This window comes from Sciurus carolinensis, chromosome 5 (genome assembly GCF_902686445.1).
Source record: "Sciurus carolinensis chromosome 5, mSciCar1.2, whole genome shotgun sequence".
Lineage (NCBI taxonomy): Eukaryota > Metazoa > Chordata > Mammalia > Rodentia > Sciuridae > Sciurus > Sciurus carolinensis.
The window spans coordinates 40167306-40185239 of NC_062217.1; the positions used below are offsets into that span (position 1 = coordinate 40167306).

At 32.3% G+C, this 17934-nt stretch overlaps 2 protein-coding genes across 3 annotated transcripts in view; one reads left to right on the forward strand and one right to left on the reverse strand.

Moving 5' to 3' along the window:
• Nucleotides 1-17934, reverse strand: part of Rb1 (RB transcriptional corepressor 1) — a 156188-nt gene that overhangs the window by 49649 nt on the left and 88605 nt on the right. The gene's annotated exons all lie outside the window — the stretch shown is intronic.
• On the forward strand, nt 12706-15134 carry Lpar6 (lysophosphatidic acid receptor 6). Its single transcript, XM_047553465.1, is given in 2 exon segments — nt 12706-14161; nt 14164-15134. Coding segments are annotated over 2 exon segments (1032 nt in total). The 5' UTR covers nt 12706-13473; the 3' UTR covers nt 14508-15134.

Genomic DNA, 17934 nt, shown 5'->3' on the forward strand with positions numbered 1-17934 from the left:
TCCTCCTCCCTAACTTCCACAATGAGAGAAAATATATGACCCTTGACCTTCTGAGTTTGACTTATTTTGCTTAACATAATGGTCTCAAGTTCCATTCATTTTCCTGTAAATGTCATAATTTCATTTTTATTTGTGGTTGAATAAAACTCCATTGTGTATACAGGCCACATTTTCTGTTGATGGACACCTAGACTGGTTTCATAGATTGGCTATTGTGAACTGTGCTGCTTTAAACATGGGTACGCATGTATCACTGTAGTATGATGACTTTTAGTTCTTTAGGATAAATACCAAGGAGTGGCATAGTTAGGTCATATGGTAGTTCCACCATACCTGTGTAGTCTTTTGAGGAACCTCCATACTGATTTTCATACTGGTTGTACTAATTTACAATCCCACCAACAGTGTAAATGTGTTCCTTTTTCTCCACATCCTCTCCAGCATTTGTTTGTATTCTTGATGACTGCCATTTCGACTGATGTGAGATGAAATCTCAGTGTCATTTTGATTCGCATTTCCCTAACTGCTAATGATTTTTAACTTTTTTTTTGTCTGCTATTTGTATTTCTTCTTTTGAGAAGTGTCTTTTTAATCCATTTGCCCCATTTATTCACTGGGTCATTTCGTTTGTTGATGGAAGATTTTTTTGAGCTCTTTATATAGTCTAGATATCAATCCTTTGTCAGAAGAGTAGCTAGCACAGATTTTTCTCTCACTCTGTCCGTTTTTTTTCTTCACATTCTTAATTGTCTCCTTTGCTCTGCAGAAGTCTTTTTAATTTGATGCCATTCCATTTATTAATAGCTGGCATTATTTCCTGAGCTTTAGATGTCCTATTGAGAAAGTTGTTGCCTGTGCCTATGTGCTGCAACATTGACCCTGTTTTCTTCTAGGAGTTGCATAGTTTCTGGTCTAATTCCTAGGTCTTTGATTCATTTTTAGTTGATTTTTGTTTGGTGTGAAAGATAAAGAAGTTAGTTTTATTCTTCTACAGATGGATAATGTTTTCTCAGCAGCATTTGTTAAATGTATATTCTTGGCAGCTTTGTCAAGGATCAGATGACTGTAGATATGTGGATTTGACTCTGTGTCTTCTGTTCTTTACCATTTTATGTGTCTGTTTTCATGCCAGTACCATGCTATTTTTGTTACTATAGAGTCCTGTACTATAATTTGTTATGTCAGGTATTATAATGCTTCCAACATTAATTTTTGGCTTAAAATTGCTTTGGCTATTGTGGGTCTCTTATTCTTCTAACTGAATTTTAGGACTTTTTTTCTAGTTCTGTGAAGAATGTCATTGGTATTTTGGTGGGAATTATATTGAATCTATATTGCTTTTGGTAATATGGTCATTTAAAAAATATTAATTCTGCCTACCTATGCACATGGGAAATCTTTCCACCTTCTGAGGTTTTCTTCAATTTCTTTCTTCAATATTCTATAGTGTTTATTGTAGAGGTCTTTCACCTCCTGGTTTAGATTTATTCCTAGGGTGTTTTTGTTGTTTGTTATTGTTTGAGCTACTGTGAACAGAATTGTTTCCTGATTTTTTTCTCAGATTCATTGTTGAAAACCTGTATCTTTCCTTAAAACTTCAGACTTTATGTAATACTAAGAAAGCTTTTAGTACTCTGCTATTATTCTTTTTTGAGGTGCTGGGAATTGAAGCCAGGACCTTGCCCACACTGAGCAAGTACTCTACCAGAGAGCTATATCCTCAGTCCTGTTGTTTTTCAAATTGCTCCTGTCTTTTGTTTGTGTGTGTGTTACTGGATATCAAACCCAGGAGCATTCTACAACTGAAGGACATCCTCAGTCCATTTTACTTTTTATTTTGAGAAAGGGTCTTGCTAAATTGCTCAGGCTGCCCTGGAACTTGTGATCTTCCTGCTTTACCTTCCTGAGTAGCAAGATTACAGGTACGTGCCATCAGAAGGGCCTTCCTAGAACTTTAAAGGAGTCACTTTTTCTCAAACCAAGTCTGGGAATTGAACCCAGAGCCTCAAGATCTCTACCACTGAAGTATATCCCAGCCCTCTTTTAAATATATATATATTTTTTGAGACAGGGTCTCACAAAATTGCTCATGCAGGTCTCAAATTTACAATTTTCGTGTTTCAGCCTTCCAAATAGTTAGGATTACAAGCGTGTACCACTGTGCCAGGCGGGAGTCCACTCTTTAAAATGGAGTAATTTTTATTGAAATTATTGATACAGCTAGAGTTTATTTTAGAATAAGTTAGAATCTACCTCTCTCCTCCCCTGTCAAATTGCTATCCTAAAGACCCATTAGCATTTATTGAATTATCCATATTTTTATTCACTAATTTGAAGTGCTAAAATTATTATATATTAAGTTCCCAGAGGTTCTAAATCTTTAGGGTTCATTTCTGGGCGCACACCATACATGTAAAAATGCAAATTAAATAAGATACTACCTATGGCCTACTAAAAGTCTGATAATTATCTGGTTTACTGAGGGTATGGGGAAATAGTTACTATTGATTGGAATGCAAATTAGGAGGGGAAGAATTTTTCTTAGAAATGAAATAACTAGGTTATATAACCTACATATACATTTCTATAGGCAAGCAAAGTTAAAAAGGGCATTCATTAAAAATCTATTGGAATTTTTACTGGATTGGCATTAAATTTATAGATTTGTTCCAGGACAACTGCCTGTTACCTATTTGAGTGTGCTCTTTATGGCCTTCTTTAAAAGTTTGTAGTCTTGCTTTGTTTCCATCTAGACCCTGCGCTTTGCCTACTAAGTTTATTTCTAAAGTATTTTACTAATTATTGCTCTAGATTGAGTCCTTTTTCTTTCTCCTGTTATATTTTCCAGCTGGTTGTTGTTGATAAAGAAATCATCTTATCTGATTAGTACTAGTGAACAAAAAAGCTGAACAGGAAGTAATTTTTAATTGATACCCATAATTCCTCAAAACATTTTATTTGAATTTAAACATGTAAAATGTACTTACTTTAAAAAAAAAAAAAAAAACCTCTATATGTAGGGTCAAGGTTTTTTTTTTCTTTTCTTTTTTTAGCAGAGTTCCAAGTTTTTGTTCTCTTATAAATCACACCAATAATGCATGCTTAGAATTTTCACTATGTGTGGGATGAGGAAATAAAAACACTTGCTGCAAAGGAATCTGGGAACTAGAGAATCAATTTTTCTAGTTTATGCTATCCCCTCACATCTTTTACAGATGTACATATACATCTAACACAATGACAATATTTACTTGCCTCTGAGTCATTTCAAAGCACTGAACTTGGTTTTATTCATTTGTTCTTTGTTTATTTTTGCATACTGGGGACTGAATCCAGGGGTACAGCACCACTGGGGTACATCCCTGGCTCTTTTTATTTTTAAAGGCAAGGTTCCACTAAGTTGCCCAGTCTGGCCTTGAACTTGTGATCCTCCTGCCTCGGCCTCTCAAGTAGCTGAGATTAAAGGCATATACAACAATGCCTGGTTGAACTTGGTTTTAATAAAAATAACTGTTTCTTGGCCCTATGCGTCATAACATTACATTACACTAATATGTACAACTAGTAATATAAATCTAGACACAAACATGCCTGAACTTTTTCTACATATATAATTTCATTACTGGGAGTGAAAAAATTGAGGTGTGTCAGAGAATAGCTTTCTAGACACGAATATTCATCTTTCATAAGCATCCTGAGAGAGCCATCCTACTCTACCTCCACTCCTCAGTAATGGATTAAAAACAAGTCAATAAATGCTTATTGAAATAAACTAAAGAATACCTAAATTTCTGATGATAAACTATGATGCAAGATGTTAAATTTAGCTATGCACATGCCTGTAACCCAGCTACATGGAAGGATGAGATAAGAGAATCACAAGTTCTAGACCAGCCTTGGCAACTTGGTGAGATCCTATCTCAAAATAAAAAAAAAAAAAAAGGGCTGGTGATGTAGCTCAGTGGTAGAGTGCTTGCCTAACATGTTTGAGACCCTGAATTCAATCCTAGTACTGCAAAAATAAATAATAAAAATAAAAAGATGTTAACTTTACAGTTCATAGGAGAACCACGTGCTAATGGTTTAAAAGAAACAAAGATATTTTCTTCCTCTGTATAAAATTTGGTACAATACTACTATGTACAAATGCAAACAATTTTTAAATAAATGAAGATGAAGCTAAAAATTAAGAATAGTTGTCATACTATTTAAATCTACAGATGAATGGAAATTCCTGAGATTAAACTGCTACCATAATGTTAAAATTTAATGTTTCAAAAACATTTATAAAACTTATATATATATATAAAATCACCTATTTGTTATCATTCACCTAAGCTATGAACTAAATTTCTGATTTTTATGTCAGGAAAATTTAAAAAATGGTTGGAAGATACCTGTATAAAGTTGGAAAACTTGACTAACATAAAGAAACTAGAATTCTAGTTAGCTCTGGCAATAATCAACTATGGCTAAAAACCTTAGGAATGTGTTTTTCACCTCTTCAATTTCCCCAGTTGTATTTGAAGAAGTGGTGGAACTACTGAAGAAAATAAATAACACACTGTAATGGGTGCAAGGCTACTTGTGTTCTGAAATTTAGGATCCAGTGCTGCCTCCAACATTGGAGAGTACTAAGTCTAATGTGTTAACTACTAAACAAACTCAGAAAGTCTGTGTCTGAAGATTCAAGTCTGCTATGCATTTTCAGAGCTAAGAAAGCATGCAAAATGTGTCAAAATGGCCACTTCTCCATCTTGTATATATAAAGGCACAGGAACTCTACTTGTCAAGAAAACAAATCTTACTCTTCTGTCTTCCCGTGATCGTCTTTTATCTCTGTAACATTAAGATATTATAACCTATTTCATCTATGATAGTATTTTTTAGTTTTACAATCAAGATGTATTTTCACTTAATTTTGTTCTGAAAACCACCTAAAATGTCCGAAAGGCATGTTATATTTATTCTACAGTTCAGCAAGGTAAAGCCAAATTTAGAAATCAAAGATTTTAGGTTTTAAGATCAGAATACTTCCTACTATCCCTTTAAAGGCATGCAGTTACTGAGTTGTATTTCTTCATCTGACAAACACACATAAGGAATTGGGTTGGTACTTAAGTGTTTCTAGTTCTGGCTTCATTATTCACCATCATTTCACTCACTGTAACCCTAGGCAAGTCACAACTCTAAATTCAAGTTTCTTCATTATTTGTTCTGTCATTCAAAATTTGTGTGAATATTAAATTAGATAGAAAGTTAAGAACTGAAAAGAATTCCAGAGATCTAATTCAATTCTCTCCTTTTACAAACGTATAATAGTTAATTATTTGCTCAAATTCACATTCACTTTTATCAGGTGGAAGTAGAATTCAGGTAATTTAACACCTATTTATTTTGGTTCTTTTCACTATATACTTCACTGTTTCTAAAGTAGTTGAAAACTGAAACCCATCTTGTCATTCTCAACTCTAGGAATTTAGAATAGGTGTATATTATGCAGTTTTCTTGAGAGAATGGAGAAAATAATCATTCAAATGATTTTCTGTAATTTTGGATGAGAACAGCAACACAACTATACTTAATGGTACTGCACTAAGACATTGTTACCAGAATTGGTTCTAGCCTTCAAGACCTAAAATTTGAAATTTTCATTCAGTTGTAAAGCTCTGAAGCCCCTTTACTGTATTGGTAGACTTTCATCTCTATTTTGTGCAAAATTTTACTGATATGCTTTGTACTGCATTTCTTTGTTTTTTAACCTTAAGCAGACTGCATGGATATGTCTTAAAAGATAGACAAAGTAGACTGTAGAAGTACAAAAAGGAATTGATGATACTGAGAAAACTGCACAGGATAATGCAACATGATTATAAGAGGTGTTGATGAGACAGAGGGAACAAGCAGAGATAGGAAAATAAAAAATGAATAAGGAAGAAGGAACAATCGAAGTATAGTAGAGTAAATATGCTTACTCAAGTTTTAAATCTTACACCATAATAACATTCCTGCTCTTCTTAATTTCCTTTACCTTCTTTGCTTGAATCTGCTTTAACCATCATTTCCAACCACTTTTACTTTGCTCATTAATCATCATTAATAATCCTTTAAATCTTTCCTCTTCTACTCCCACCCAACTCTACAAACAGGTTTAGTCCTTTGAACTTGGGTAGATGACTAATGCTCCAGTAAAAAGTAACAAAGTATTATCTGCAATAATAACAGGCAATTAAATCATTTCCAAAAGACATCAACAGACATACAGTAATACTAAATTTGTCTAGATGTAATAAGTTTTCCACTTGGTCTAAAAGATCTTTTCATAGAATATAAATATGTCAATAAATATATTCTGCCTACATAAATGAAAAATGTTCATTTATCAAATTGAAAATGCTTTGTTTCTAAACCTAAAAAGAAATCGTATTGCAAATAAATTGGCTTCAAAAGAATCTAAATGAGAAAACTGCTTTTTTCATAAGTGTAAATTAGAAAAGAACCCAAAAGACTCACATCTCACGATGGCAAACATTTACTTCGTTCAAAATTAGTAAACTTAGAATAATTTTTCTTACATTTAGTTTGTGTGTGTCACGTGTGTGTGTGTGTGTGTGTGTGTGTGTGTGTGTTTGTGTGTCTGTAGTAGTGGGAATCAAACCCAGGGCTTCATGCGTAGTAAGCAAGTGCTCTACCACTGTGTTATATCCCCAGTCCTCTCTTACATTTAAAAATACTGTTGTTCAACACTTTCTTGTGAACAGGAACAAAATTTATTTTTAGCTCACATACCCTCTCTTTCTTTTTATTTTTTTGAACATCCCATATTTTCTATGTTATTTTAGGTACAACTCCAATTATAGCCTTCAAAACTTTTAATGAGATAATACTTTAAGGTTTTGATCAATTTTACAGTAATTCCATCAATTTCACAGTAAAAAAAATATGGATGGAAGATTACTTGAAAGGAGAGATCTTTTAAGGAAGAAAGCTATAGAAATATATGATATAACAGGATATACAGAAAAGGCTTTTTTTTCATTTAATCTTTACAGTATTGAAAAATAGAAAACACAGCAACACAACTATACTTAATGGGACTGCACTAAGACATTGTGTAGCTGTGTTGCTTTTGTCATGAGACTCTTAGCTTAAGCAAAAAATATTTCATATACATTTTCTTGTACAGCCTGGTTTCAAAATCAGAAATCCTTAAACACTAAGAATGAAAAATTATTCCTTGATGTGTTATATTTTAAAGTGAAAAAACCAATGTGGCAGCTCAAACAAAGTATTCAAAAAATTGGAATCAGATATGGAAGCAGTAAGGAGGCTTTATAGAGCCCAACTCCCTTCTTTTTACAGTCAAGAAACCAGACTTCTAGAAAGGTCAAATGATGGCCTATCTAGCTTCTCTAATTCTCTCCCTAGTACTCTTTAGACAACATTTCCACACTTTCCAATATGTATACATATACACATTATATATATGTACATATATACATATATAACATATACACACGTTTTTCCCACATTTTATTGCCTGTATGCACAGTTCTGTATTTCATGAATCTGTATTAGCAACCTACAGTCTAGAGTCCTTCTAGTTTGTCCATAGCGAAAAACTTGCAAAGTATTTCACAGATATTTCAAGATACTTCACAGGAATAGCCTGCAGGACTTGTCGAGCCTACATTTCTTCATATATGACTTTCTTATCTGTTTTTAGTCACAGTGCTGGAGAATTTCATAAAGGTTATGAAACTAGTCCCCAACTGGGGCAGAGGTGGGGGTGAGCCTATACAAAAGGGTTTCAGAGAGTTCAAAGTCCCCAGGTACAGATCCTATGCACTAGGACTGTCAAACTTACTCCAGTATTAAACCAAATCACCACATATCATTAATCAGCTAACAAATAATGTTTCCCCAGAACCACAATTTGACATTTAGCATTTTTCCTAAAATAAGAGTCAATAAGAAATGGTATTTTATAAGTAAATATTTCTGCCATTAGAAAATATTCTGCAGTGGTGCACATGTAAAGCTTTACAATACATTTCTAAAATAAAGCAAAGTTTTCCCCTTGACACTCTGGAAAGATTTCTTTCATTAAATGAAGACAACATAATCTACCATATATATATATATATATATATATATATGTAGAGAGACAGAACACAAATGTGGCAGCTTCCCTTATTCTAGTTTTCTCTATTATTATTTCACATGCTTTCCCACCCTTCTTTTTCCCCACTAGCATATAACTTTAATTATTTTACTAATATATGAATGTATTTAAGCATTTTTTCTGCTTTTTTGCAATAATTTATTGTATTCAAGGTGAAAAAATTTTTAAATAATGGATATGACACGTTTAGGAAAATTTCTCACATTTTTCTATTCTTTCACTCATTGATTCATTCATCTATTTATTTATTGGAATGCTGGGGATTGAACACAGAACCTCACACATGCTAAGCAGTACTCTATCACTTAGCTACATTCCCAGCCCTGACATTTTCAATTATGAACTCTTCTGCACTGACTTTTTTAAAAAAACCTTCTAAAACTAAAGTATGATTTGCTTATCATAAAATACTAAAATCTTAAAAATTTAGTTCTATCAGTTTTGACAGTATATCCTTGGTATTGTGTTGTTCTGTATTCTTTTTTTGGTACTGGAGATTGAACTCAGGGACACTCTAGCATGCAGACATATCCCCAGACCTTTTTAATTTTGAACTGTCTTGCTAAATTGTCAAGGCTTGCCTCAAACTTGCAATCCTCCTGCCTCAGTCTCCTGAATTGCTGGGATTACAGATGTACACCATCACACTCAAGCTCACAGTTTTTAACTAAATCTCTACAAGGGACAGGAAATTATGACCAAAATAAAGTGAATCCTTTCAATTCAAAATTATCCCAAGTATGACCTAAATGAATTATTTCATCGTAGGTGCAAAGGCCCTATTTCAAACAATTTGAAGAATGAGCATTCATTTTTCTCCTACCTGCCAACCACCATTTTGAACCCTAAAGCTTCCCTGAAATCCTGCCATGTTTTCCTTGGGAACCGTTTTCTGTTTTTCATTTAGGGGTTGAATCCATGAGGGTTATTTAGGGGCACTCTAACATGAGCTATATCCCCAGCTCTTATTTATTTTTTCATTTGTGATAGGGTATTATTAAATTGCTCAGACTGGTCTCAAACTCGCAATCCTCCTTCCTCAGCCTCCCTGAGTCCTTGGGATTACAGGCGTGGGTTGTCATGCCTGGAGATAGTATATTTGTTTTAAAAATTATAATTTTTAAGTTCTCTTTAGAAGCAAGAAGAGAATAAATGCATAAGCAGTTTATTCATTCATGATCTGTGACAGTCTAGCAGGGACCAACTAGAAGACAGTAGGACTAGAAATAGGGAGATAAGATAACACATTACAATAATCACATAGATAAGAGTGACTGGGTTTATCTTTAAAAAATGGCAGTGAGAATGAAGAGGGGACAAGATAAAACTGATGTTACTATCAAGGCCAGCAACAGCTGGAGAAAGAAAAGCATGGTTGAGAAACCCACTTTATACTTTATTTATACTGGTGTTCAATAAAGTTTTACTCAACATAGTTTTGAGCCTAACTTTGAATCAGGCCTGGGCAAATCATAATCTCTGCCTTCTTAAAGCCACAGTCACAGTAAAATTTAGTCAAGAACTCAGAAGTTACCCAAATTTATAAACTGATAATAGTTAAAATTTTAACAGAATACTCTGTGATTTTTTAAAATTACATAACTAAAAGATTTTGATCACTACTGTACTGTACTGATACATAAAACAGATCTACTTTACAGGCTAGGTTATTTACCCAGATTCTTAAGGTATTAAATTTTAAAAAGTTAGGAGTTGCATATTGAGATTTACTATATTTCAAATTGGTTGTTTATGAAAACCATATTTCAAATAAGTTGTACATGTATATTACTGTAACAGTTCTGAATAAAATTTGTCTTTATCACTCAACTTCTGATTTTCTCATTTCACTTCCTTAAAAAATCCACACAACAACAACTGATTCCCAGACTTCTAGAAATGTACAGATATCACATTAAAATAATAGTTTGTCTGAGTCTATCAAATATAAAAGCAGCTATTAAATATATTTTATTCCTTGGATTTATTGAACTCTCCTTTAAGTAGTAGTTGTTTTAAAAAATCTTAACCTAAGGATTTTTCTAGGTATCAGATTTCACTGATTCCTTAAATTAGAAGTCAAATAAGCTATCTCAAAAAAAAAAAAAAAAAAAAAAAAAGAAATCCAGCATTCAATTATCTTCGTCCTGTTGAGACAGCCCCTCTACTGCTGCTCTGTCCGTAAAAACAAGTTTAAAAAAAATTCACATTTATTGATATGACTCATCAGCAAATGTGTGTCTACTAAGAGTCAAGAATTGTGCTCAGAATTAGAAACACAAACATATACTAATATATAGATAATAATGAAAAGCTTAATTCACAAATAGTGATCTATTCATTTTTAAGCATCAATAACTCAAACATGGAAAAACTACATATGAACATTTATATGAACATCAAGTAAAGTGAAAAATGAAAATATGTAGAAGAATAATCCAGTATAGAATTAATTCTTTGAGAAAGTTCTAGATTCAAAATGAAAGTAAAAATAGACAAGGTCAGGGCATATAACTGCATAAGTTGTATTACTTAAAGACGACTAAAAAGGAGACTATAAATTTGAAAGTAGGCTATTAAGATTTTTATGTTTTTCTAAAACATTAACTGAAATTTTTTCTCCAGTGAGAATATGAGTATATTAACTACTACTTCTTTCATTATTGCCAACTCAAAGTTTCTATCAGCCTTCTAATATAAACACACACATGTTTTTCCCTACCAAAAGTAATATAAGGATAAAAAAATTTAATATAAGTCTATTGGTTATAAATAAGTCATGTTTTTGTGTTTCATATGATTATAGATTAATTTCCTAGTCAAAAACAATAAAAAGAGATTATAATTCATCAACAAACAAAAGCTGCTGAGCATGAAAGTAGTTCAAATTAATAGGTACAAAACAATATAAAATTCATTACTGTAACTTTTTTAAAGTTAGCTAATGTATGAAGAAAAGATAAATTTCTCTTAAATTCCTAAAAGGAAGAGTCTTGGTCCGAACTGGACCAAATTAAAAAATACTAAAAGTAAAACAACTGGATCTAGTCTTTTTGGAAAAAATTAGGGGATGGGGTATAAGTCAGGGGTAGAGCATGTGTTTAGCAGATTTAGACCACTACTGCGTTCAATCCCTAATAACCAAAACAAAAGTAGTTTAAAACGAAAAAAAGAGAATGTGTTAGTTTGTGAGAGCTTCAGTCCTTTGGGGAAAGAACATTACATCCAATTACTGTAACCCTACCCATATGTTCTTCTGATTTGGTGGGTTTTAAGATATGAGTATACCAGATGGGTACAGTGGCACATGCTCCCAGCTACCCAGGAGACTGAGGCAAGAGGATGGTGACTTTTAGGCCAGCAAGACCTTGTCTGAAAATAAAAATAGGGCTAGGAATGTAGCTCAGTGGAAGAGCACTTGTCTAGCATGCATGAGACCCTGGGTTCTTCCCTAGTATTGCAAAAAAAAAAAAAAAAATAAATAAATAAATAAAATATATCCTAAATATAAATATATAGCAAAACCATTTACGGGAAAGTTTAAGTGAAAACAAGATGTAAAATATATGCCAACATACAGTTAATGTCATATTAAGGAGATTGGGGGAAGTGTTAGGCAAAAATGAACATAAAATTATGAACCTAATATTTAGCCAAGTAGCAGAATTCATTCTCCAAAAGTTATTTCAATCAACTTAGGGGAAAAATTTTTGTTTAAAGAATGCACCTTCATTTGTGCTTAAATCATGGGTAAAATAAGATTAGTATACCAAAAATCAAAGATAAGCTCTTTTTTTTTGGGGGGGGGATGGTTTGCTGGGTATGAAACCAAGGCCTTAAGAAGCGAAGCACATGCTCTAAACACAGCTCTACCACTGAGCTATGACTCTCACAAAAATAAACATTCTTAAATTTGTTGGTGAAAGGGATAATTTAAAAATTGAAATAACTCTAAAACATTACTGCAGTTTCATAGGAAAGAGAAATGTTAGCAAATTATTTATTAAAAACTAAAAAGACACAGGATTAAAGCTACTCACAATCATATCAATTAAAATAAATCTTAAAAAGTAATTAGAAAAAAAACAGAAGCTAAGAGTGGAAGAATGGCCATTGGTTTCCCAGTTAATTCCTTTATACATAAAGGTTAAAGGTCTCTCTTTCACAGTCATTAAACAGTTCTTTAAAATGTCATGTTAAGATATTACTAAAAATTTGAATTTGACCCACCCATATAATTGTTTCTAAAAAAAAAAATCATATCCCAAATACAAAAGCAATAGAATAAGAGAAATAGGCTTAAACTGTTTTTTCTCTCTCTCTATCTCAGTTATTACCACCCAAGCAAAACAAAACAAAAACAACTCTTGAGAGGCTGCCAGAACCCCAGAAGGCATTTCCGCATAAAAGAGTTAATGAGCAGCCGGCTCAACTAAACTAGCCAGTGACCATTTGCAAGCCTCCTAGGTATATTCCCAGAAGAAACATTATCAGATTAAAGGAACTGCAAACAAACTGGGCTGAAACCTTTCTTTGTCCAAACCCAGCCTCTTCTTCCTGTGATGTCATATTACAAATCTAGCAAGCCTTCCTTTTTCACTTCAGAGAAAGCCCATCTCACAATACAGCTGGCAACTGTGGAAAAGGCCTCAATTCAGCAAGAGCTAACTTGCTTAGGAATTTACTTCAGAACTTTCAAAAGATTCTTCTACTTGCCGCCATCTGGAATCCACTGCAGGAATACCAGCAAGGAAAACATCATTTAAAAGAAGCAAGAAGGAAAAAGGACGAATTGGGAATGTTTAAGTCTCTGAAACTCTGCACTGAAAAGCAAAAGATTAATAATTTAATCTTAAACATCCTGGAGTGTAAAGGAACTCTGATTTTGGAATATTCATCCTGACTACTGAAATACAAGTTGATACAACGAGCACTTGCATACCCGTCTTAGAATACAGCTTTTCTTTTCATTTGCAATCCTATGGGTTGGTTTCACTGACTGCATTTTCCCATCAATAAATCAAAGCCTCGATTCATGGATTTTCTGGAGTCTAGAAAATGAGAATATTTTCCTGTTGAAAAATCTACTGGAAATTTTACAGCAACAAGTTTCATGTTTCTTTCAGAGATTTCAGAGAAAAAAGAAATATTTATAAAACCACCCAAAGATCCAAATAATTTGCGAATAAATTGGATGTTATAGTGGTCGCAATCTGAATATCAAAGGAGACTGCATCCAACAGACGAACTAAAGGACTTTCTTCCTGTAAGTTGGAAGTGCTTTTATAATGGTAAGCGCTAACAGCTCTCAATGCCCCTATGATGACTCCTTTAAGTACACTTTGTATGGGTGCATGTTCAGCATGGTGTTTGTGCTTGGCTTAATATCCAATTGTGTTGCCATATACATTTTCATCTGTACCCTCAAAGTGCGAAATGAAACTACCACGTACATGATTAACTTGGCAATGTCAGACTTGCTTTTCGTTTTCACTTTACCCTTCAGGATTTTCTACTTTGCAACACGGAATTGGCCATTTGGAGATTTACTTTGTAAGATTTCTGTGATGTTGTTTTATACCAACATGTATGGAAGCATTTTGTTCTTAACCTGCATTAGTGTAGATCGATTTCTGGCAATTGTCTACCCATTTAAGTCAAAGACTCTAAGAACCAAACGAAATGCAAAGATTGTTTGCATTGCTGTGTGGTTAACTGTGATGGGAGGAAGTGCACCAGCAGTTTTTTTTCAGTCTACCCACTCTCGGGGTAACAATGCCTCAGAAGCCTGCTTTGAAAACTTTCCAGAAGCTACTTGGAAAACATATCTCTCAAGAATTGTAATTTTCATTGAAATAGTGGGATTTTTTATTCCTCTAATTTTGAACGTAACTTGTTCTAGTATGGTGCTAAGAACTTTAAATAAACCTGTTACATTAAGTAGAAGCAAAATAAACAAAACTAAGATTTTAAAAATGATTTTGTTCATTTGGTCATATTCTGTTTCTGTTTTGTGCCTTATAATATCAATCTTATTTTATATTCTCTTATGAGAACACATACACTTGTTAATTGCTCAGTAGTGGCAGCTGTAAGGACAATGTACCCGATCACTCTCTGCATTGCTGTTTCTAACTGTTGTTTTGACCCTATAGTTTACTACTTTACATCGGACACCATTCAGAATTCAATAAAAATGAAAAACTGGTCTGTTAGGAGAAGTGACTACAGATTCTCTGAAGTTCAAGGCACAGAGAATTTTATTCAACATAACTTACAGACCTTAAAAAGTAAGATATTTGACAATGAATCTACAATATAAGCTGCCTGAAATAAAACCACTGGAACTTCACTGGGACAGCACCTCCAAGTTCCTTCAACTGTGAAAAGTGTTCTCTTGGAAAAACTATTTCTCCTGACCTCCAAAAGACAACACATGGACATTTTAATGTTTTTAAAGAAAATTTGTACTCAATGTGTTAAGCATTAAAATATACTCTATTCTTGTATACTACACTTCATTTTTCTGAGCCACTTTAACTTGTTCCTTCTTCATTAAAAAAAAACTCTAAAAAAGGTATTCAAAGTCTAAAAGTGACTGATTTAAGGCATGTGGTGACCATCTGTACATTGATTTTTTATACTAAATGATTTACTCATTCTAGAAGTTTTAAGTATTTCACATAAAACATTTCATTCCTATTTCATTTTGAATCAAAACTACTAATCATGTATCTTAAATTATAAATAAGAGAGTAATATAAAATAATATTTTTAGAGGATTTCCTCAAAAACAGTTAAAAATGTAGTCTTTTGTAGAATGACATACTAATGTTACTTGAAGATACTTAAACAGTGATACTTATAGATGGAATTTAAGGGTTTTATCTTTGAAGGTAATCTGTTAAAAGAAGATGCTAACAGTATACTTTGAAATTACTACTTTGATCCATTTTTCTAGATATAAAACCCAATTTCAAAATGACATATGTCACAAAAATTGAGAAAAAACTAATAAAATATTATTTTGCAAAGTAAATTTTTAAAAAAGTAAAATGCTTTTAGAGGTATATTTTAAAAGTTCATTTATGTCACAATAAAGAGCTTGGGTTTTGAGTATGTTAGATCAGAGAAACACCAGAGGTAGTGATATAATAGTACTCACACTTAGAAAGTGATATATATTCAAGATATTTTTTTAAATTTCCCTTCCCTCTTCTGACTATTTGAAGTCAAATACTGAATTGTAGAAAATGTTTCAAGTAGCAAAATGTTAAGGTATGTCAAAATAGTATATGTCAAAATATAAGGACACAGTTCCTTATATTAAAAGCAACAAAACAACAAGTCCACATAACAAAACATAATCACATTTTCATTATAAAACAAAAAAGGCAAGGCTTTGAGCTATAATTTAGAAAACAACAACCAACTACACAAAAACTCTTAGAGTTTTCAACATGTCCTTTGTCTCTTTTTTCCCCCAAAATTCAATTCAAAGTTAATCACAACAGAATGTCTTCTACATGAGAAAAAGGACACGTAACTGAATACACGTAACTGAATCCATCATTCAGCCTATCTAGTTTTTACTCTTTTGAAACCTGGACATAATCTAGACAAATTTTAAGATGTATATTTGATTTTTACTGCTTTCTGGGTTTGGGCTATAATGATTTCTGACAAATCACAATGATTTGCTAGATTTAGTAAATTCAGTAAACTAATTGTAGGGGGTTTTCTTTAGAGACCTGGTTTCCTTTAGGTAAACCTAAAGCCAAACAAAAACTTAAAACTAATGAAGAAATTAAGCATGGTTCTTTATAACCTAGCAGAAGTGTGTATGTATGTGTGTGTATATTTAAGGTTCTTTAATTTCATATCACACTCCAGAAAAGAAATACATTAAACACACTTAAATGTATTTTTTACTTGAAAAGCAACAGCCTACTGATGTAAAAGGAGCAGGGAGTTACATAACTTTTGAGATTTCTCAGAACTTTCCTCTGCTTAAAAATCCGTGATCAAAACCTAAGGTAAGATCACAAAGCATGAATATTACTTTAAAATACTAGCACAATAGTAACCAGACAGTTGCTAATACTATGATCATTAGAGAAATTTTTGTAGCCCTCTTGTCAATGGGAGGGTACACGAATCAAGGTCATAGATTCTTCATAATTTAATACATAGTTTATAACAAATACTAGTTTTCTCATTAAGAACCTCAAATAGGGAATAAATCTTATGTACTTATATGGACAGAAAGAGTATTAGAACAAAATTAAAGTTATTTTCCTTTGTTAGTATTATACTTTAAGGTAAACTATATATTCCAAGAGTTTTCTCTTTCCCCTTTATTCAGAAAAATCTATAGTAATATTAGAACTGAGGATTTTACTACCTTAAAAATGATAGTACTGAGCCCCTTGCCTTTCCCTGAAAAACTGTCATTGCTTTTAATATCTTCATAAAAGTATATGATTAGCTAATCTTCGTTCCTACATCAACTTCCTTTAGAGGAACAGAAAAGAGGAGAAAGTTTTTCAGGTTTTGAAAAGAGCCTTATAGCATCCTAATAATTAGTTATGAGCCTAAAAATTATTTTTTCTTAGAAAATACCAACCGAGTAGTTTACAAAATAAATATCCTGTGCATAATATATCCACAGAAAATTAAAGAAAGAAGAAACTGAGTTATCAGCAAACCTTAATATTTTACATTCAAAATACTGAAAATAAATTTGAAGTATAAAATCATAATTATAGGTACTGGTAATTAAAAAAATTAGCCACTCAGTTGAGGAACAGAAAACAGAAAATGGTTCCAACTTCATCTTCCCAACTGAGAAACATTTATGAATGGAGACAGCTATTAAGAGTTAATATATTAAATATATTAATTTAAATAACATATTAAATAGTATATTAAATAATTTAAATAATATATTAAATTACTATTGCCTAGAAGAATTTTTACTAACTCTAACACTCAAACTTTTAATGTCTGTATGCCAATCCAACTCCAGATGTCACAAATGAGGGAAGATGTAACCTGGTATTCTTAGTTGTGAATGGAGTTTTGCATAGAAACAATTTTATAAACAGTGCTTAGATGTAAACAAAATCTCATAACCCTAAAGTAAACTGTTTTTAAAAAACTCAAATTGACATGAAAACTGAATTACCCATGACTTCTAAGGAATAAATTCCAAATTGAAAAGGACTAATGAGGACTGGGTTTGTGGCTCAGCTGTAGAGTGCTTGTCTTGCAAGTATAGGGCACTGGGTTCGAGCCTCAGCACCACATAAAAAAATAAAATTAAAGGTATCATGTCTATCTACAATTAAAAATTTTTAAAAAAGGACTAATGAACAAACTTATGGATATTTAAGACAACCAGATTATTTAATAATTAATGATATTTCTTAATTATTAAACATGATTAAACAGAGATCAACATGTACATAATCTTAAAATCACTAATTCTAAAATTTCTATTTTATCTCATCAGTTTTTCTTGATGCCTGATCACTTTATAAAAGAACAAAGAATATCAATTAAACAGGGCAATAGGTCAGATAGTAAAAATAAATAGGAAATTAACTTAAAGGCAAAATTCTCCATCAAGTCCTTCTCCCCCCCGCTCCCTTTCTCAAAAAGATTTAATCCATTATTTTTTTAAAATAAGGATATGAAATTATCTCTTTCACCTGAAAAACAGTGATAAAATCAATACAAGAGACAGG